The sequence below is a fragment of the Vicia villosa genome, unplaced genomic scaffold (assembly GCF_029867415.1).
Source record: "Vicia villosa cultivar HV-30 ecotype Madison, WI unplaced genomic scaffold, Vvil1.0 ctg.001905F_1_1, whole genome shotgun sequence".
Classification (NCBI taxonomy): domain Eukaryota; kingdom Viridiplantae; phylum Streptophyta; class Magnoliopsida; order Fabales; family Fabaceae; genus Vicia; species Vicia villosa.
In genome coordinates, this window is record NW_026705771.1 from 63,142 (window position 1) to 84,663 (window position 21,522).

The following is a 21,522-nucleotide window of genomic DNA, read 5'->3' on the forward strand; positions in this document are numbered from 1 at the left end:
TCGGGCCGACGCTAAAAGTTTGAAGCTAAAATGCCTTTTTCTTGTAGTGATCTCTCACCCATACATGTCACTTCCCACGTTTCCTATCATGGGCGACTGGGTTGCATCGTGGGCGATATCTTCCGCTTGTGGGCGATATGATCTCGTTGCCCCTTGTGGATGGTAAGATTTAATTCCTCTTGTAGATTATGTTAGAACAAGACTGGTTCTGCAATACGTCTCTGAATTTTGATGATAACAATGTGTATGTGAGTATGAACAATTTTGTTATACTAATGTTTATTTTGTTGAGTACTTAACAAACAGGTTATGATTCTGATAAAAAGGCATGGCCAAAACATCAGAAGCCACCAGGTTATGTTTCCGCGCTACATACGTTGTGATGAAAAGTAACAACCACTTCAGAATCAGAAGCATCTGAAGTCAACATTCTATTACGAAGTCTGAAGAAACCAGTTCTAAAGGCCAAATGCTAAAAGACTCTGAAAACGTAGTTCTGAAGACTCTAAAGACTTGAAGCTCTGAAGACTCAAGTTTCTGAAGATAAAGGATTATAAAGACCACGTGCTGAAGACTCTAAAGATGTGACTCTGAAGACTCTGAAGACTTGAAGTTCTGAAGAATTCAAAGCTTATTCTCTTTTCTTCCAACTCATGTTGTGAGCCTCTGGAGTTCAAGAAGGAAAGAAGATAATGTTACTATGTAGTACAAGGTACAAGGTACAGACGAATGTTTCGTTCGACTACCAAGAAAGGACGGATGTTGCGTATTATCTTGTCCCCCACTACGTTCAAGCCTCCAAACTTCTGAAAGATTCAGAACTGCCCTCCAACGAATATATTATTGTATTGGCTATATAAAGGCTTGAAGACTCAAAGAAGAAGCTGCCAATTCATGATCACATTCATTATGTATAGACTGTCAATAAGTTTCATATTCTTTTAGGCTTAGATTTGAAAAAGAAAGTTTACATTTAGCTTGTGTAGAAGCACTTAATTTTAAACTAACCCTAATCAAAGGTTGTTTGATTGTTCCTTGAGAAACTGAGTGAAGGTTGTCTCGAGAAGTCTAGGGCTAGAGAGTCTTAGAGGTTATTAGTCACAGGGGGGCATGTGCAAGGTTGTTAGTCACCGGCTGTTGCCCGTGCATTGTAGTTAGTCATAGAGGTGCCTGTGCAAGGTTAGTCACCGGCGGTTACCCGTGCGATTGTAATCGGTTTGGTTATAGTGGATTAAGTCCTCGATTGAGAGAGGCGAAATTACCTCTGAAGGGTGGACTGGACTAGCTTGATATTTTTCAAGTGAACCAGTATAAAAATACCGTGTTCTTTCCTTCTTGCATCTTTTTGTTATTATCAATAGTGGAGAGTTTGTGGTTTCAAAGAAAGTGGAATTGTTTTATTGAAAAGCATTATGTTTTAAAAACCCTATTCAAACCCCCTCCTTTCTAGTGTTTTTCACACCTTCAAATTCTCACAAATACATCACTACATAATCCCTCAAGCACGAAGGCTTGGTAAAAGACAAAGTACTTAATTGACTTTGCATGAAGGGAGATTAGGCCTATGGCCGATGCACTCAGATACCTTGTGTAACACCCGTATTTTGATTTATCATTTAATTTGGATTATTTTAGTATTTATTGAGTTTTTGCGTATTTTGAGCGACCGAGTCGGTATTTTTACGGGATAGCGGGTTGAGAGTTAATCGTGAATTTTAATATTTTTAGTATTAGAAATATTAGTAGATTAATATTTGACGTTTGGGAAATATTCCGATTAATTAAATTAACCGGTTAAATATGACATAGAATAGTTAGGGAGTATACTATATTAAGTAAATGGGCTTAGGGAGTTATGTTGTACGTGTGCATTTGAGTGGCCCAAATTGGAATAGAAGTGAGGTAGTATCACTTAGGTTTTAGAAAACCAGAAACATAACATTTTGGAGAAAATAGCAAAGTAGCAGAGAAGAGGGAAATATGAGAAGAGAGAGTACGAGCAAATTGCTTAGCGAGACGATTTTGGGGATTTCGACCAGAACGAAAATTAGAGCGACCTTCGATCCAAAGGTAAGGGTGGGGATCTTTCTCTATAAACGAGGGTATGATGAATTGTATGTGGGGTTTAGGGATTATATTATCTCTGTGTTTTCGGTTAATTGTTCTGATATGTGTGATATTGCTAAACTGATGTTTATGGAATTGTATGAAAAACTATGTTGTTGTGCGATTATTATTGGTTGTGTTATCTGTGATGATTGGAATGAATTTGGGATTTTGATCGATGATAATTTTCTGTGATGAGAAATAATTTGTGGTGTTGTGGTGATTAATTTTTGGAATTGGAATTGTTGGTGAATACCGAAAAGAACAACAGAAAACGAAGTCTGGAATAGAGAGGAAAACGTTAGGGACGGGGGCCCTAATGGAGGGACGAGCACCCCTTAATAGGAGAAGTGGGGAGGACCCCACATAAGTGGTCGGGCGAGCGGCCCTTACCCTTAAGAAGTCTCACTTTGGGACGGTTGGCACTTGAGTTGGGACGCTGGTCCCATGTTCATTACACTAGTTTCATTTAATTAATTACACTAGTTTCATTTAATTAATTGAAACCTGTACACCAACTTTAGCATATTAGGTATTAAATTTTATACTTAGCATCAATAGATACCTCTGGTAGATTGAACTAAGAACTTAAATCAATTAATTAGCAACCTCAAAAGAATTAGCAGAGTAGTAAATGATCAATTAGTAACAGAAGAACATAATTATGGTATTTAGCAGAATAACTTTATAATAGCAACAGTGTTAGTATTTAATTAGCAGAGCAAACTTTTGGAAGCAGCAGTAATAATTCAATTAGCAAACTTTTGACAGTAGCAGAGCAAACTTTTGACAGTAAGAATTTAACAGTAGCAGAGCAAACTTTTGGAAGCAGCAGTAATAATTCAATTAGCATCGTTGTAGCAGCAAAGTTAAATACTTAATAGACTGAAATAAACATTTAGCAGACCGGAACTAATTTAATCGAGTAGAATAAAATAGGCGTGTCTGGGAATGATTCGGTATCTGTACTTTGTGACGTTTTGGCGATGTTGTGACGAAATGAATATGATGAAATATTGCGAGTTTTGTGAATTGCATGGAAATAAAGTGACGGTAATTATCAATGATTATTGATAACTTTTTGTGATATAGGTGAATGCCTTTGTGACGATATTTTGCGATGTGTTTGAGATTGTTGCATTTCATCTGTGTCTCATGAATTGCATATTTTGGTGACGGCCTGAACTTGGTGAACAGTGACGAAGGCTTATGCCTGTTGGAATGCCTCTATTTATTGGAAATGGCGATGGGGGCTGAAGCCCTGGGTACCACATGCATTTGCATTTGCCGTGTCTTATTCATTTGAATTGTTATGACTTTGTGTGATTTTGGATTTAATCTGTTTTGGCGGAAACCGCAAATGGATATATATTATGACTTAAACCGTAAATATACTATTTATCATAACTTCATTTATATTGTTTGATATCTCACCATTTACTTGTTTTCGCCGTTGCTTTTATATTGGTAACGTGCCGGTGATGACAGTGAGTGAAGATTAGCCGCCGTGAGTCGAGTCAGTTGTTGCTCTGATACGTAGCACTCGGGGGGGGGGGACAAACGCGTGTTTTATGAATTATTTGTTTTGCTGAATTTTCTATGACATTTTGCACTTTATTTGTAATTTGAAATTAATTTGTGAAGATGCTACGATTAACTAAATTTTGGGAAGTTTGTGAATTCGGCTGCGAGATTAAATATTATTTGATGAAGCGATTTTTAAGGATTGAATCAATTATTATAATTGTCCGTTTTGATTATATGTGCTATGTATCTATGTGAAGGCGCGTAGGCCGTAAATGATTTAAAAGACGAAATGTGATATCCCATATATGACTGTTTGAAATTTTATACTCTAATTCATGAATAAATGTTGGGGTAGAAATGGGGTGTTACACCTTACCCGATGAGATTCTAAGTTGAATCTCTTGAACCAGACTATAGTCGAGCCCCTCAAGCGAGAACTTAAATTGAGTCTGTCTAATGAGACTCTTGGTCCCTAGTACAAGGCGTTTAAGTGAGCCTGTCTGACGAGATCTTTGAAAACCCTTAGATGTTTGGTCTGATGAATATATATTTTTTACTTTAGATATCTTTCCAAATTATTTTTATGTTATTCATCATGGTATTTCCCTTATAAAAGACATAAGTTTCAACGACTTTGTTTGTCATACATATTTCTCCCATTGTATTAATTTTATCAAGACTCCCAGTCTCCCACAAACAAGTATCGTAATTATGATGTGCTTATTCAATATTTAAAAAACATGTTACGTGAAAATGGTCAATTTATAAGTATTCACACTTTAAAATAACAACCAATGTCAACATATAAAAAACATGTTACGTGAAAATGGTCAATTTATAATTATTCACACTTTAAAATAACAACCAATGTGTTGATTTTATGACCAACCATGATATTCAAACTAATCAAAATCTCCCAATTCACTTTTCCACCCTTAATACTTAAACATATCCTTTCCCCATATGGCCCACGAGCCTTTAATCCGTTTTGTTTTCTTTTTCTTTTTTTAGCTTTATGATAAGTAGATAAAGGAAATTACTTTATCCACCCCAAGGGTAAGGGTGAACACACTGAAAACCCAATTTCACCCTTTGTATATTCTAAAGATGCATTTCTGGGCGCACCTAATTGTACACAACACTTCATAAGTGAGCTATCCACCCCATATTTGCCAAAACCTGTCCTAAAGATGCATCTACGGAATCACCCCAAAAAAATTATAGAGATGCATCTCCGAATTAAACCCTGAAAGCACTTTGTGCTTCACAAGTGAGTCACCACCCCAATTTGTTAAAAAATGGTCCGAAGATGCATCTCCATAATTGTGTATGGGTGATTCCGTAGACGTATCTCCGGAATAACTCCTGAAAGCATTTGAGATTTTTCGCCTTGGGATCAAGTGTCTCAAATTGATATTTTTTAGGCCATTTACACTAAGGATATATAACACCATGTTAATCATACTAATGCTATTCAAAGATGTCATATATAAATTCAAATAATAATATAAATCCAAACATTAATCAATTAATCGAAAATGTTATCACGATACATATTTTGTTTAGAAAATGCAATTGTTACCAAAATACAAAGAAAAATAAACTACTGTGTATATCTAAGCCCCCTTTGTTTCTCCTCTGCCGCCTAAGGCATTCCGTGCCTCAATTAAGATGGCATGTACGACAGCCATACCAGATCTACCTTCCTTAAAATCTTCTTTCTCAATGGCATCTCTCGCAATCATCGTAATACACTGATAAACTGACAACAAGTCATGGACATGGTCATCCCTAGCCTGCTCCTCTTCCAATATCTCCTAATGAGCTAGTCTAAGTCGTGCTTCTGCGACATCTGCTGTCATGTAAAAATGTGACACTCAATATAACCATTGGATGTACCCATGGATCAGGAGCTGGTAAATTGAGGGCATCGTTTGGTACTGGATGATTTTAGAAATCATCAAGTATGGCATCAAGATTTCTGCGGTGGATCGCCGGAGGAGAAAACATGAGGAAGGTCTTGGAATAATCTAAAGAAAATGAAACTGGCGCATGACCCGCTTAGGAAGATGTCGATACATCAGGCGCAACCCACAAAAATCTAGAGTAGAAGACTATATCGTCCAAGGGATGCAGACTGTGAGAGTCACACAGGCATAAGTATATGTCATTTGCCACAGTGTGATCAATAACCAGAACGACTCTATCACCTGATTCTCTCTCAACGGGGGAAAGACGCAAACACATGGCCAACCCTTAGCGTAGTCCATCTTAGGTTCCTAGCCAAATATGCAAGGAAAGTGAGAGATGATCCATGCTTGGAAATTCTTCAGATAAAATATTAGTAACAAGTGTAACACAAGTGTTATGAAAATATTAGTAAGAATAAATGCAAATGTATTACCGTAAACAACATGCAACTTCATATCATCTGTCTTATCTTCCAAAGATAAGTTTCACATAGTTTGACGTATAGATAAACCAAACACACGACCCCCCAATTGTACATGTGGAATTGTACTTGTGGATACGCTCTAAGTCGATGAAGTATGTCAGGTAGATTACATCGATGTAGGTTGCACTTTTGTCCTCAAATATTGTCAAGCCAACCATGCACACGAAATATGACCTCGATGCACATTGCCTATGGTACAAAATTTGCTCATCATCACCTTTGGCATCTACTGTCGCATTCACGTGGTATTTGTACAGGTACGACAGGTATGAAAATTGATCATGACTGCCTCTCGCAGCATCAAGCTCCTCTTGGGCCTCAAATGTGTTAGCTCCCAAATACTTCACCATCATTTCAAGTGACTAGGGTCTGTTGATTCGGAAATGGTTTTGTAATCGTCCCCTAATCGGAAGATGTAGAAGGCATGGGACATGATCAATGGTGATGGACATCTCACCATAAGGGATGTGGAAAGACGGCGTCTCCTTGTGTCATCTCTCCACAAAAGCCACCAACATGCCATGGTTAATGGTCTTGTATCCAGTGGCGCATAAAACTGCAAGCCCAGAGTAACGAACTACATCTTGAAACCATGCGTCTTCATTCTGTTCCAGGTTTTAAATCTTCCTGGCATGGTTTACAAATTTTATTGTTTCACCCTCCTATAAAAATAAATACATCAACATCAATCACAACTCAATTAGTATGAAACAAATGTAACCTAAAAGTAAATAAATATACATCTCCTTTCCACACATGCCTAGTAGCATGTTCTGCACAAAGAGGAAGTAATAAGGTGTCATAGGGGCCTCCTGGAAAACTATCAAGAACAGGAGCATCAACAAAAATATGATTCTCCTGTTGGGCTTCAAGGGCTTTAGGGTTAGCATGAGACACGTGCCCTCAGGAAGTCGAAGTCAGAGACACGAGACCATGTAAAGTCGACGCTTCTGCGTCAAACGAACTATCACTAACTAGTGGCCTCCTAGAAAACTATCAAGAACAGGAGCAGCAACAACAACATGATTCTCCTGTTGGGCTTTAAGGTCTTTAGGGTCAACATAAGACACGTGCCCTTAGGAAGTCAAAGTCAGAGACACGAGACCATGTAAAAACGACGCTTCCGCGTCAAACGAACTATCACTAACTCGTGGCCTCGAACGCTCTGCCCTCTCCCTACGAACGGACGCATGTTAGGATACATGACCATGCCCTAATCTGTCATGGTTTTCAACCATTGTTCCTATAATACAAATTTTTAAATTATATCAAAACCAAGGCAAGTAAAATCCAGATATGCATCTCCGTAAAACATGAAAGGTAAAATTCAGAGACGGATCTTCGTAAAAATGTGCAATTGCAGGAAATGCAGAAATTTCAAATGATTTCCCAAACACCAACAAATGTGAATGCTGTCTAAACAAGCTACCTATTTTTAATGTAACTACAACCTAATGCATTTTAAACAATCTATTTTACCTAATAAATGCATCACTAATAAAAAATAGAAAGAAAATGAGAAACTTAACGATTGAGAGTTGTTGTATGAAAGTTTGAATGAAGTGAATGAAATGTCTTAGAATTAATTGCAATGAGAAACTTAGCGATTCAGAGTTGCTAACACAAGTTCTATTAATTTAAGTTCGTCCGAAGATACTTAACGATTGAGAGTTGCTGACACAAGTTCTATTAATTAAAGTTCGTCCAGAGATGCATCTCCCCAAAACTCAATAAATAAAAACATTGAATTTTGAAATAAGAGTCATTGCAGACATGCATCTTTAAATACATATTTGGAGTTGGACAAAATAGAATAATACACATTCACAAAAGCGTTGAAAATATGTAATATGAATGCGTCCGGAGCTAATTGCCGAATCTTAGAGTATTTGTAATTTTTTATTTGTGGTGATCAGGATAAAGAAATGTCCATAAATAAATAAACCATGCCAACATACTTTATTCCTCTCTTTAGTTGGGATTTGTTATGAGGGAAGTGAGTGGGGGATACATTATTTATGTTAGGACACCACAATGACCGAAAGGTGCAATTAGACATTCGGAGGTGCAATTAGACACCCCTTTTCTCTTTCTCTTTCATTTCATTTCATTTCAGAAAATTCAACAGAAACAGAAACAAACCAAAACAACCAACGTTCGCATTACCAATCGCTGCAAGTAACAAAGAAGGAGAAAGTTAAGTCACAAACTCACACATTCACACACCACTCTCAGATCCAAATCTCCATTGCTTTCTCCTTCGTCCTCACCGATTCGGATCTCACCTTCAATCCGTTTGGAAATTGGATCCAATTCAACTTCCGACGATGAATCCCTTCTCTTCAGCCACGCGTCTGAGGTTAGCAATTCAAATCCTTCTGTTTCAATTTCGTTCATGAAGAATTAGAACCATTGCTTAGTGCTTACTGAGAATTATAAGCTCAAAATTTGTGATATTGTTTAGTAACATTGAAACTAGCAAAGAATTAAGCTAATTACTTAGTAATTTTGTGGCATTATTATCATTATTATTCTGTAATTGAGTTTATACAGAAAACATTGCAAATTGCTAGATCCTGTATGGCCTTTATGGCATTTTTACTTGCTCACAATCACACGAGTTTAGCTTCTTGTTGGAAAGAGAGTAAGTGAAATTCTATGCTGCACTAACACAGTCACGACAACAACACTGACACGTAGTGGATACAGCAAATAATTTGAGAAAATGAAAGTGAGCGGATGTAATCACGGATGTAATCAAGTGTGGAGGCTATATAAAGTTTTTACTTATATGGGTACTCTTATGGGCCCTGTCATTGTGATGCTACTCGGATGATGATGTTGTTATTAGTGCAATGAGGGTTGTTACTTGAGAGGGAAATTGTTGCTACTATAGGAAACTTAGGTTGTGTTGTTTGCAATGAGGAGAATGTGTTGAGGTTTGGAAGTATTGTAAAATAAAGTGAAGCAGTGACCATGAGGTTCAGGAGTCAAGTACAAATTGTAAAAGAATAAGATTTTATTTGGCTCCCTATAATGTCATAAATAGTTTGATGAATATGATTTGGATGTCACCGCAGTCAATCACACTTTGCTTAGAATGTTGTCACATCACATAAGCGCATGCATATGTCATTTATATAAGTTTAAAAGCGGTGAAGATTTAAGAATAACTAGAAATACGGGGCAACAGTTTGGAGCATTTTTTTTCCGTACCAGCTTTGCAGTGTTTTGGCAGGGAACATGATTGAAGAACTTGTGTTGTGCCAATATACTGTCTTTCACTCTTTGCAAATGGAAAGTAATAACCAATAGGTTATGCCTCTACAGAGTTTTTAGAATAGGGTTTTATCGTTGAGTGCTTCTCATGATTTGTTTCATTGGCCTATCCCTGATGGTATATAGAGATTCGGAAGTCCTCTTGTACTGATTTTCTGTTTTATTTGTACTGAGAATGAGACTCTCTTAACCATCTCTTTTGGGATAACTTTGCTCTTTCTAGTATTACATAATGCATACTTGAAAATTGAAAGTACAGCCCTCCCATACAGTCACTGAATTAAACTCTGTTTTCTTGTTCTACATATCTTCTGATTGTGGTTGAAAATTTTCATAGTACTTTTTGTGTGAAAAATCAAATGCAGTTAACATCTTTCTATTTTTTTTTACTCTTTTGTAAAGATGATTAATGTTTGTTGTATAGTTTGAGTTTGTGCATAATAGTTTAATTGTTATTATTAGTATCTTTTAACCATCTTGTTCATATCCCCTCTTTTAGGGACATGATTCGGGCCATACGTGCTTGCAAAACTGCGGCAGAGGAGCGTGCTGTTGTGAGAAAAGAATGCGCTGCCATTCGGGCTTCAATTGATGAAAATGATCAACACTATAGGCATCGGAATATGTCCAAGCTAATGTTCATCCACATGCTTGGCTACCCCACACATTTTGGTCAAATGGAATGCCTCAAGTTGATATCATCTCCTGGATTTCCTGAGAAGAGAATAGGTTACCTTGGCCTTATGTTGCTAGTTGATGAAAGACAAGAAGTTCTAATGTTGGTCACCAATTCTTTGAAACAGTATCCAATTTCAAGTCAATATTTCCCCTGTTTTATCGCTCATTTTTTATATTCCAGTTACAAATGCTCTAGAGAGTAATTTTAAAGGTATGTTACAGACACTATTAGTTTTATATACCGAGTTTAACTCATCATTACAAAACGGCCTTGTAAGATGAAGGTGCGACTCTTTTATAAACTCTTTTTAAGCTCTATCTTTAATCTATATGGGACTTCGGTTTTTTCCAATATACTCCATCACACACTATACTGTTTGATGTGTGAATATATATGGTGGGTGGCCCTCAATACTATGGGACTTCGGTTTTTTCCAATATACTCCATCACACACTATACTATTGAGCTTGATGTGTGAATATATATGGTGGGTGGCCCGGATCGACATCTGAGACTTGGTTTTCTCAATACACCCTTCACGCCCAACACCACTGGGCTTGATGCGTAAATGATGAATGACCCATATAGATACGGGTTCATACCATGTTAGTTTTTTATTTTATATTGGACCTAAGTCATCATTACAAAACTGACTTGTAAGGTGAGGGTGCCACTCTTTTATAAACTCTTTTAAGGCTCTATCTTTCACCTATGTGGGACTTGGATTTTTTCCAACACCCCCCTCACGCGGAACACTATTGAGCGTGGTGCATGGATATAGATGGTTGGTGACTCGAATCAATATGTGGAACTTTGTTTTTTCAATAGAAGCCTTAATTAAACATCAGAGATCTTAATCATACAAATCAGTATATAGTGGGGCTTGCTCTTTGTGCTTTAGGGAACATTTGTTCAGCAGAAATGGCTCGTGATCTTGCACCAGAGGTTGAGAGGTTGCTGCAATTTAGGGATCCAAATATTCGGAAAAAGGTAACTTTTTTGTTATATTTTATGTCCTTTCATAAGATTGTTATCACTTTAGGAACAATTGAACTCAATGCATTTATCGGATAATTGAAGTTACATGTAGTTGAATGCTCAAGAGAGGAAAACATGCTATGAATGCTTTTATTTTATGGCTCACAATGCCTCCTTTACATTATGACAACTCTCTCTTCACTTAAAGTAATTAGTTTTGAATTTTCTCTACTCTTACTCTGCAAGATTATGGCTTATTATTTGTTGCTGTTTCTTAATTTGTTTGATGGTGTTTATTTCACGGATTCAAAAGATCTTTATTGTATGGATCTGTATATCCCATGAGTAACTTGTGTTTCTTGTACAACTCACCTGCATCCAGCCTAATATATGCCAAACTTATAGATTTCCATTATGGTAAGTTGACTATGCTCACTTTCTTATAGGCAGCATTATGCTCTTTAAGAATCATAAAGAAAGTCCCAGACTTGGCAGAAAATTTTGTCAATCCCGCTACTGCCTTACTAAGGGAGAAGCATCATGGAGTTTTGATCACCGGGGTTCAGCTTTGTACAGAGCTGTGTAAAGTTAGCTCAGAAGCTCTTGAACATATTAGAAAGGTTCTTTCCCGTCTTTCTTATAGTCATATTGTCTCTGATTTAGTGTATTTATTAGCATGTATCCGTGATATGAACTGAGGTAAATTTATCCACTATAGACTCTGCATGAGAAAATCATTACATGCCACAATATCTTCAAACACACACGCAGTCTTGTTGCTGTTACTGCGTTTCACCCGTGTTTGAGTTAACAATATATGTCTGATGTTTGTAAAGTAAAATCTCGTTTCAAATGGCTAACTTGCAATTTTCTACATTATGGAACCACTTGTTAGTCTTCGCAAGCATGTCTGCTTCACACAAATATTATGTTCTTGTGTAAAGGCATATAAAAATATCTGCAAGTGGATTTCACTGTGGTCAGCTTTGTTGTAATAAAAAAGTGAACAATTATTGTAGAAATGCACAGAAGGTTTGGTGAGAACTCTAAAGGATCTAGCAAACAGTCCTTATTCACCAGAGTATGATATTGCTGGCATTACGGACCCCTTTCTCCATATTAAATTGCTTAGACTGTTGCGGGCATTGGGTGAAGGTGATGCAGATGCTAGCGACTCTATGAACGACACACTTGCCCAGGTCAGTGCGCATCAGCAATTTTATCATTTTTATTGTTATTTTTCCTGCTACGATGGCTGAATTATTTGTTACTTATGCATTGTTTCATTAATAGCCTCATTTGTTAAAAATACTACACTTTTTGAATATTCTTTTTCCACTTATATACAATTTGACAAATGCATATTATTTCCCAAAGTACAAATTAAGAATAATGAGTGACTTTTATTTATGGCAGAATGTGCTCACAGCATACACATCATTACAACATATACATAATTCACACATAAACTAAAGAAAGCAATAGTTATTATAAGACAATTCTTATCCAAGAAATTTGAGTCTTGGTCTTTCCCTCCAAGAATTTGAGAGCTTGGTCTCTCCCTCCCAAAACCATTCAAAATCTATCCCATCCCTACTTTCTCCTGTCCTTTCTATTTTTATTCTCATGCTAGAGACTCTCTAGTAGAGAGTGCCCCACGGATACTCTTTAAGGATTTTAAATAAAGTAAATATTTAAAAAAAAAAAAAATTCCAATACATTAATATAAGTATTTCCAAAAAAACATACCTTTTTTATTTTTTAGAAAATTCAATTATTTCAATTTGCAATGCATTTAATACAATTATTTACAAAAAAAACATACATTTTTAAACTCTTAAAGAAATCCCCTGGGGCACTCATTAGCATTTCCCTTATTCTAAAACAGAAACTCACATAACTATAACTGCTACATATAACTGACATCAATAAAAATGACTACCCGTAACTGCCCATAATGAGAAGTCTATCACAAACCTTCTGTTTTTTTAAAAGTGAGATTGGGCAGCTACAATTTATAATTAAGCATGTTACTGTGATGGTTGTTTCTTCTTTTCTTCTTTTTTTACTTTCTATGTATAGCTGTACTACTCTAATAAGTGAGGTTTGTATTCGATTGATCAATTATTTGTCAGAGAGGGAAATAGGGCCTCCTGGAGTCAATGCATGCTCAAATATTTGGGCCTAGATCAATTAAATATTCTGCCGTAGTTATGCATCCATAATTTAGTCACTGTTAAACTTTTCTATATTTTCACGCACTAAGCCTCACCTTGACAGAATAATCAAATTAAGTTCATTAGTTGTAGCCGCATGCATATGCTTAGTTCTGTTTATTCGTTATCAAATCCGTACAATGGTAAATGTGTTGATGTATATTCTTTATTAAATTTATGGTTAAATTTTTCAAGTTGCCCGTCTTTTAGGTGGCTACAAAGACAGAGTCAAACAAAGTTGCCGGGAATGCGATTTTGTATGAGTGTGTTCAAACAATAATGAGCATTGAAGATAATGGTGGATTGCGTGTGCTTGCAATCAATATCCTAGGAAGATTTTTGTCAAATCGGGATAACAATATCAGGTATTTTTCAGGAAATAAAACATCTGAATTATTTATAAATCAGTTACGTTAAGTGATGTAGGTTCCTTCCTTCATTAATTACTGAGATAGTTCATAGAATTTATTAATATCATTAAGAGTCCAATAAGCAAAATGAAACTTCTAAAAGCTGAAGCCGAAAAAAAAGAACTTTAGATGAACGAGTTAAATAAAAGTAAATTAAGTTAAGTCATTAGGGATCTGTGCCGTTTATGCAACATCAAGATTCATAGGCATGTTTTCTTTTGAAAATTGCTTACATTGAATCATCTGATTGAGTGAATTTGTTGCCTTGCCGATTTTGTTTTCTACTGGTCAGAATTATTTTTAAAATGGAATAAAAAAGAGGAAGACTTGTTGGGAGTTGAAAGATATGACCATGACTCAAGCATGATTACGATGAATAGCAGGTCTGAAGGCTAATTAATTATCTGATACAGGCGGGAAATGTGCTTGGTTCTATTCCAAAGTTTGTATTGTTGTATAAATTTCTTTTTTCAAAAATTATGTTTGTCAGAAGCAATTCACACCTAGCCTGTCTTGAGAAATTCTAAGTGATTTCACTTGTGCTTCTGGCTATTTGGAAGCAGACGTATGTATAAGCTGTCAGATTACTAAAAAGGAAAACATTTGGGTGGAAGGCAGGACTAAGGAATACATTTTTGTCTAAGTTCAGTTTTTAAAGGATCATTTGTCAAAAAAGACTATATATTACTTTACAAACAGAAAACACTTCTTAATGGAGATGGAGAAGCTACTTATACCTTTAAAAATAGTTTTCTCTTTACGTTTTGGTCATCAAGGACTTCTAATTTTGGATCAAAACCTATTAAATGAATTGTTTGAAACCACTTTTTCTTTCTCTTATTATTTATACATATTTAATTACTTTGGTAATCTTGAAGCTTGTAAATTTACGCTCTCTTCTTGGCTATATGGCATGACTACCATTGATAATCATTAACAATTGCTTGACATAGGTTAGTGAAACCCTTGCTATATCTTTTAGAATTAGTACTTTATAAAAATAGAAGAGTAGTTCCTACATTCTGTTCACCAGGACCTCTACTCAATTGATCCTTTTTTTTTTTGTTTTCTTTTAAAATTTTAATGTTTCTTTTTGATTGCTGTACATTATTGAAGAGAAATGAAATTTTCCAACTTTTCCCTTCAGATATGTAGCATTGAACATGCTGATGAGGGCTGTGAGTGCTGACGCTCAAGCAGTACAGAGACATCGTGCAACAATTCTGGAATGTGTAAAAGTATTGATTCATCAGTCTTTCTTGTTTCATTATTTGATGATGAAGCTGAGTTTTCTTTACACTTTGAGAAGATAGTGACTCGACTTCTTGTTTAGGATGCCGATGCTTCAATTCGGAAAAGAGCCCTTGAACTTGTTTATGTTCTGGTGAATGAAACCAATGTGAAGGCCTTAACAAAAGAGCTAGTAGATCATCTTGAAGTCAGTGATCAAGATTTCAGGGAGGACCTTACTACCAAAATCTGCTCAATAGTTTCAAAGTGAGTCTAGGAAGTTCTCAATAACATTTCTTTTTCACTGCACATGGGACATTTTTACCATCTGTATTCTTTTTCATGTTTTTTTGGCGGCGGGGAAACCAAGCTAGAATTGACTATTTATTAGAATTAATAATTAAAATGTTTTTTTTCCTCTCTTCTGTATTAAAAGATTTCTTGGGCCAGTCATGATTTTCCATTTATATAAGATGGATTGATTTGTTTAAAACTTTTCACTTTTGTTGATGATTAATTCTTAGAAACTTTATGAACTGTTTTTCATTTACTTTTTGGTTAACAATACTAAACATCTTTTCTGTATTTTATCCTTGAATCTATGCATTCTGGATATTCCTGTGACTTTTTCACCCTGTTTCTTTTCTCTGGTATTTAAAATAGAAGCGACTTGGCTCATTTTGCATGAGCACGTTCCCTTTTATCAGTTTAAAATTATAAACTAGAGAGGTTTTTTTCATCAGTTGACCCCATAGTATGTTTTGGTTAATTATCATTCAATTATTTGCACTTCAGGTTTTCCTATGAGAAGGTCTGGTACATTGATCAGATGCTTAAGGTTCTGTCCAAGGTATGAATCTAAGAAAGAAGCATTTGTAGTGAACTAAAATCTTCATGATGAAAAGCCTTATCCATACTAGGCTTTTGGGTATTAACTCATGATGTGTTTTTTGTATGATAAATAGTTAATTGTTTCCCATCTCTACAACCGGCATGCTACATCCCCTGAAAATTGATTGCCAAGACAGCTTATTACATTTTTCTGACAGCCATGTATATTTGAATTTGTGTTTTTTTGTCTATCTCTATATAAGTACCAAGCTGCACTGCTGCTTCTATGTAGTGGTCACAAACCATAACTAGATAAATTTAGTGTTTTATTGTATACTTGTAGTTGTATCACTAGTTTGATGCTTGTAGTATCCATATTGAGCCCTTTTATTATTTTAGAAATTAAGTGCAAATATTGATCTCTATGCTACGCTAGTAGGCCGGAAATTTCCTAAAAGATGAAGTATGGCATGCCTTAATTGTTGTCATAAGTAATGCTTCCAAGCTTCATGGATATTCCGTAAGAGCATTATACAAGTTATTTCAGACGTCAACAGAACAGGTGCTCTTAAACAACAAATATCAATAATGTTGATTTTCACCTGCTGTCATTTATGCAATAACATTGATGAATATTTCCACCAGGAAACTTTTGTTCGTGTTGCAATGTGGTGCCTTGGAGAGTATGGCGATTTATTAATCAATAATGTTGAAATGCTCGACATAGAAGATCCGATAACAGTAAGTGAATGGATTCTTGACATTTTATTCACAATGTTTCTACTGATGCTGGTTCCATCAAAATGATAAAGTGACTTCATCTCAAGTAATGGTTTAATAAGTTGATATTCATATTGGTACTGGAAGTTACACACAAAACATGATCTAACTATTTTAAAATAACAACAAAAGCCTTTTCTCTTGAGGTGAGGTCGGCTCAAGGATCAGACAACATCATAATGTCCTATTGTAAAGTATAAACCATGTCTTATGATAGAGTGTTAACATACGATATTTTCTTAGTTGACTTTGACTTATAATTTCTCTTAGCTCCTCTAGTTAACTACAGGGCTACCCTCCACATGATTTACTTTACTAATCGAGGCTCGTACAAGTCCACCTAAGATTCTACAATTTTTTCACGATAGGTGCTGCCCCAAACATAGTATTTTGTTGAATATTCATGACATAGATTAATGATGATAGTGTTCTAATAGTTTATAAAATATTAAAAAAAATATGTTCTAGCAGTACCCTTCCTGACGGGGTTTCTTTTTGACGGCTCCCTCCCATTTAGACAATGTCATATATAGTAGGAAGCCTTACCTTGCGCAGTACTGATGTCATAAATCAAATAAAATCCATCAGTTTCAGAACCACTTGATCATTGTTGAAATGAATTATTTGGTTCTTTTCCTGTTTCTTTTGTTATTATCCTATATATTGTTAGGAAAGCAATGGGAAAGTACTTACATGTTTTTTGCATGTTATTGCTATGCTCGACATTTGCTTTGCTAAATTTGCAGAATTATGGGCATGATATGTACTCGGCACTAAACCATAAAGTTTAGATTCTAGCTTACTACCGCCTCTTTTCTTTTGAATTCCCATTGCTTAGTTCGTTTTTGTAGGAGTAATGAGGCAATGCCAAATTCCTTCTGTGTGTTTTCCTTTCTTTATAAAAGAAATGTAGGTTATACTTATTAGGTCACCTAATCAATGGTTGGACTGTTGTTGACTATTGATGCATGTCGTAGCCTGTTTCCATTTCCACATAGTAGTGGCTCGTAGGAAAATATATAAATCAATAATCTTTTGTTTCATTTTTATTTTTCTTTACTTTTAGTCTTCTTTAATTTTCTTTTATTCTTTATCTATTTAATATGAACAGGTGACCGAGTCAGATGCCGTGGATGCTGTAGAGCATGCTTTAAAACGTCATGCATCAGATCTTACCACAAAAGAAATGGCTTTGGTTGCCTTATTGAAACTCTCTTCACGGTTTCCTTCTTGTGCAGAGTATGATATGCTTTCTAATGTTTGTGAATACCTATACATTATACCTTAAAATGAATAAATTTAACCTTTATTGCATTTGCATTATAGTAATGTAATATTTAAGTTAAGCCCCGTATTATCTGGCTTAAAACTGTTGGAAACATAGCCTGATTGGTGCCATGAATGTGTAGTCTTCTCTATAACAATTAGTGGTTCTTTTTCATCGATGTTCTTTACTCCTTTTATAAATCAAATACTCGTATACCTATATTAGCCTCATATCCTCTTGTATTTGCATATTTGACATGAAAATTTTAATCTCTCTTTTGTTCTATATGTATAGGAGAATCAGAGAAATAATCATTCAGTACAAGGGGAACCTAGTGTTAGAATTGCAGCAAAGATCTATAGAGTTCAATTCCATTATTGCAAAGCATCAAAATATTAGGTGAGGCTACTCGAATTGCTTACTATAGTATGTCGAGAACTTGGATTTCTACCACCAACTTTTAAGAGGAACCCCATAATCAGATTTGTTTATCGACATGCAGTTCTACACTTGTAGAAAGGATGCCAGTTTTGGATGAGGCGACTTTCAATGCTAGGAGGGCTGGGTCTTTGCCTGATGCAGCTTCAACTCCAACTTCAACTCCAACAGGTCCTTCAGTTAGTCTTCCGAATGGAGTAGTCAAATCTGCGGCTCCTCTTCTAGATCTGCTTGATCTAGGCGCAGATGATACTCCTGCACCAAGCTCTTCTGGTGGTGATTTTCTTCAGGATCTTCTTGGTGCTGATCAGTCATTTGTGTCACAACAGTCTGGTTAGTGTTTGTGGTTTAACTTATTGTATATAATAATGCATGTGTAAGTAAAAATCTTTTATCTAACAATTGCCACTGTAGTTTTTTCCAAAAAGAAGTAGGTAGCTCTATTTACATGTTGAACCTCTTGGTCAATGGCTGAATCAAATATAGAATTGACAGTTTTTCTTAAGGGAGAAAAAGAAAATTTATGTAGGAGAAAAACAATAATATAAAGAAAGAGGACAAGACTTCCTCCCAAGAAAGTTAGAAAATAAAACACCTAGAACTTGAATGTTTGAATCTTATACCAGAGCATGCCAATTTCTTTGCATGGCTATCAAAGAAACATCTCTTTAGAGACCACAGGCAAAGCAACATTGAAAAGGACAATTTGAAAAAACATAAAAGTATCCCAAATATTATCCAAAATATATGTATTTCCCTTGAAAGTTCTGGCATTCTTTTCCAACCAATGGAACTATAGAACATCAAAGACAGAGCACTGCCACTTCTTTACGAAAGTCAAAGGACCTTATGATTGTAGATTTGATAAAATTTTCAATGCATTTGTTATTAATGGTTTTAGAAGATATACGGTTCTTCTATCAGTTGAAGAAATATTTTGATGAAGTTTACTGTGTTTTATGGGTTTAGTTACATTTAACTTTCAAGTAGTTTATGATGTGCAACTTGAAAAATGTAATAGTTCTTTCTTTACTAATAGAAAAATCAAGAGACAGCAATATAAAGATGCATGCATCTTTATTTTTGTGAAGACAGTTTGTTAACGAAGATACATGTAATCTTATTTATGGTGCATAGTTCATTCTAACATTATCATATTGTATGATATTTAGGTGCTACTCATACTTCAAAAAATGGCACAGATGCTCTTTTGGATCTTTTGTCGATTGGATCACCTTCTGCACCTACTGAATCACCTTCTGCTCAAAGAAACTCATCTACAATTGATATATTATCCCCGGGTACAAGTAAAAGGGAACCAGTTTCATCATTGGATGATCTCTCACCAGTGTCACATTCTTCGCGGACATCTTCAAATGCTGGAGTTGCTTCTATGACAGATTTGTTGGATGGTTTTGCCTCTGGCCCATCAGCAAGTGGTAAACTTTGTTTAACAAATGCAAAAAGTTCGTTGATTGATATTTTAAGTCTAATTACTAATTGCCCATTTTTCTTTTGTCTTGAATAGAAAACAATGGACATGTTTATCCGTCAATAACTGCATTTGAGAGTAGCTCCTTGAGGTTGACATTCAATCTCTCTAAGCAGCCAGGAAGTCCACAAACAACCACTATCCAAGCTACCTTTATGAATCTGTCCTCTAATGCATATACCGATTTTGTTTTCCAGGCAGCAGTTCCAAAGGTATGCCCTGTCTTATGCTGTTGTGCTTTCTAGTTTCTAAATGTATTATTAAGATCATCACCAATCACTGTAGGATAATTTAACATATAATTCTGATATATTGCTTTGAATAGATGATGATATTTATCATCTTCAGTTCCATGATTTCCAATTGCTATTGAAATTTGAAATTATCTACCCATTCCTTTGTTTGCTATGTAATTGTATAACCACATGGAAATCGGTAAACCCCAACTTGAGTCTGTTACTTCTTTTAAAGTGACGAGTTCTAGCAATACAAGTGTCTGCACCTGTTACTAACTGAATCATTTCCTCCGTATTCGTGTATTTTCCTGTTGGCGTCTGGATGCTACATTTGTACATTTTGAAAATCTTGGTCAGTTTTACTTGTTTTATTTATCATCTATTTCTTATGTATTTTGGCATTTTATTTTCAGTTTCTTCAGTTGCTCTTAGATCCAGCTAGCGGCAATACTCTCCCTGCTAATGGAAAGGGGTCTATCACGCAAAATTTAAAAATTACTAACACCCAACACGGAAAGGTAAAATTTATTTGTTGTTTACAAAATATTCATGCTCTACTTTGTGCCTTATGATTTTATCTTCAAGCGCGCTTCTTAAAGCAGACTTGTCAGGCTGACGGAAAGCAACTATTCTTTTACAGAAATCTCTTGTCATGCGTATAAGAATAACATACAAGATTAATGGGAAGGAAACACTGGAAGAAGGACAAATCACTAATTTTCCTCGTGATTTATGAGGCGAAATGGTCAATGCCAGTGGTCATTTTGGTGATGCACAATGCCCTGTGTTTTCTACACATCTCATATTACTTCTGCTATTTTTTTTGTGTTTCATTCTTTCAAATGAGGGGCCAATATGGTTTTAGCAACTGGAACCATTCTCTGGATCAAAGTTGATGTCTGTTTGGTGGCTTCACATTTAACTATTCGATGTTTCCTTTTTTTCTTTACGTATTTTATGTACATTAGTACAAAATATTCCTGTATGAAAATATCGGAAATCAAATTTTGCCTTTCGAGGCACTGAGTATAGTGTAATATTGAGAACATTTGAAGTGATTGTTTTTTTATTTCCTTAGGTAGTTTTCCAGTTTGGCTGTTCAGTCAGTGTTGACAGCAGTTTGATGTCTGGTACGGATTTTAGAGTTTAACAATTGTTTATATAATATTTTATTTTGTGTAACATTTTCCCCCTCATGATTTAAACCCAAAATTATATCAGGTATTTCTTATTTGTTTCTGTCTTGCGCTCTGTTATGCTTTCTTGTTTGATTTTTGGATGTTAAATTGAAAGTAAATATTTTCTGCTATAAAGTCTCTGATTTATCTAAACCCATGATGATAACCTTTTTTATTCTGTAAACTCTGATGTTACAGTAATGTTGATTTAATATTTTGTAAAAAAATTTGCATATAAATTCAAGGTGAATTATAAAGATAGGATCTGATAAGCTTCTCACAGATTATACTTCTATGCCATGAGGACTTTGATAGTATCATATCCAAAGAGATTAACATTGTGGAAAATGAGAATGTGTTTATATTTTATTGGCTTAAATGTGTTTTTTAGCTTCTTTATTTTAATTTTTTTTAACGTTT

General features: G+C 35.3%; 1 protein-coding gene across 1 annotated transcript; it reads left to right on the top strand.

Moving 5' to 3' along the window:
- The first annotated feature begins 8,096 nt into the window (after positions 1 to 8,096).
- LOC131637073 (AP-1 complex subunit gamma-2-like) lies at positions 8,097 to 21,522 on the top strand. The gene is made up of 18 exons (XM_058907635.1): positions 8,097 to 8,447; positions 9,867 to 10,169; positions 10,895 to 11,036; positions 11,471 to 11,644; positions 12,044 to 12,223; positions 13,451 to 13,605; positions 14,798 to 14,888; positions 14,984 to 15,147; positions 15,676 to 15,730; positions 16,151 to 16,273; positions 16,357 to 16,452; positions 17,603 to 17,730; positions 18,053 to 18,157; positions 18,261 to 18,529; positions 19,369 to 19,635; positions 19,725 to 19,900; positions 20,338 to 20,442; positions 20,565 to 21,522. The coding sequence occupies exons 1-18, from the start codon at positions 8,416 to 8,418 to the stop codon at positions 20,658 to 20,660; spliced, it is 2,661 nt and encodes an 886-aa protein (XP_058763618.1). The 5' UTR covers positions 8,097 to 8,415; the 3' UTR covers positions 20,661 to 21,522.

What these genes read in the sequence shown, in the direction of transcription:
- LOC131637073 (XM_058907635.1), top strand. Translation starts at nt 8,416, where the DNA reads ATGAATCCCTTCTCTTCAGCCACGCGTCTGAG. An exon ending in TGAACGACACACTTGCCCAG is followed by an intron (nt 12,224 to 13,450) that starts GTCAGTGCGCAT and finishes CCCGTCTTTTAG; the next exon opens with GTGGCTACAAAGACAGAGTC. An exon ending in ATTTGTGTCACAACAGTCTG is followed by an intron (nt 18,530 to 19,368) that starts GTTAGTGTTTGT and finishes TATGATATTTAG; the next exon opens with GTGCTACTCATACTTCAAAA.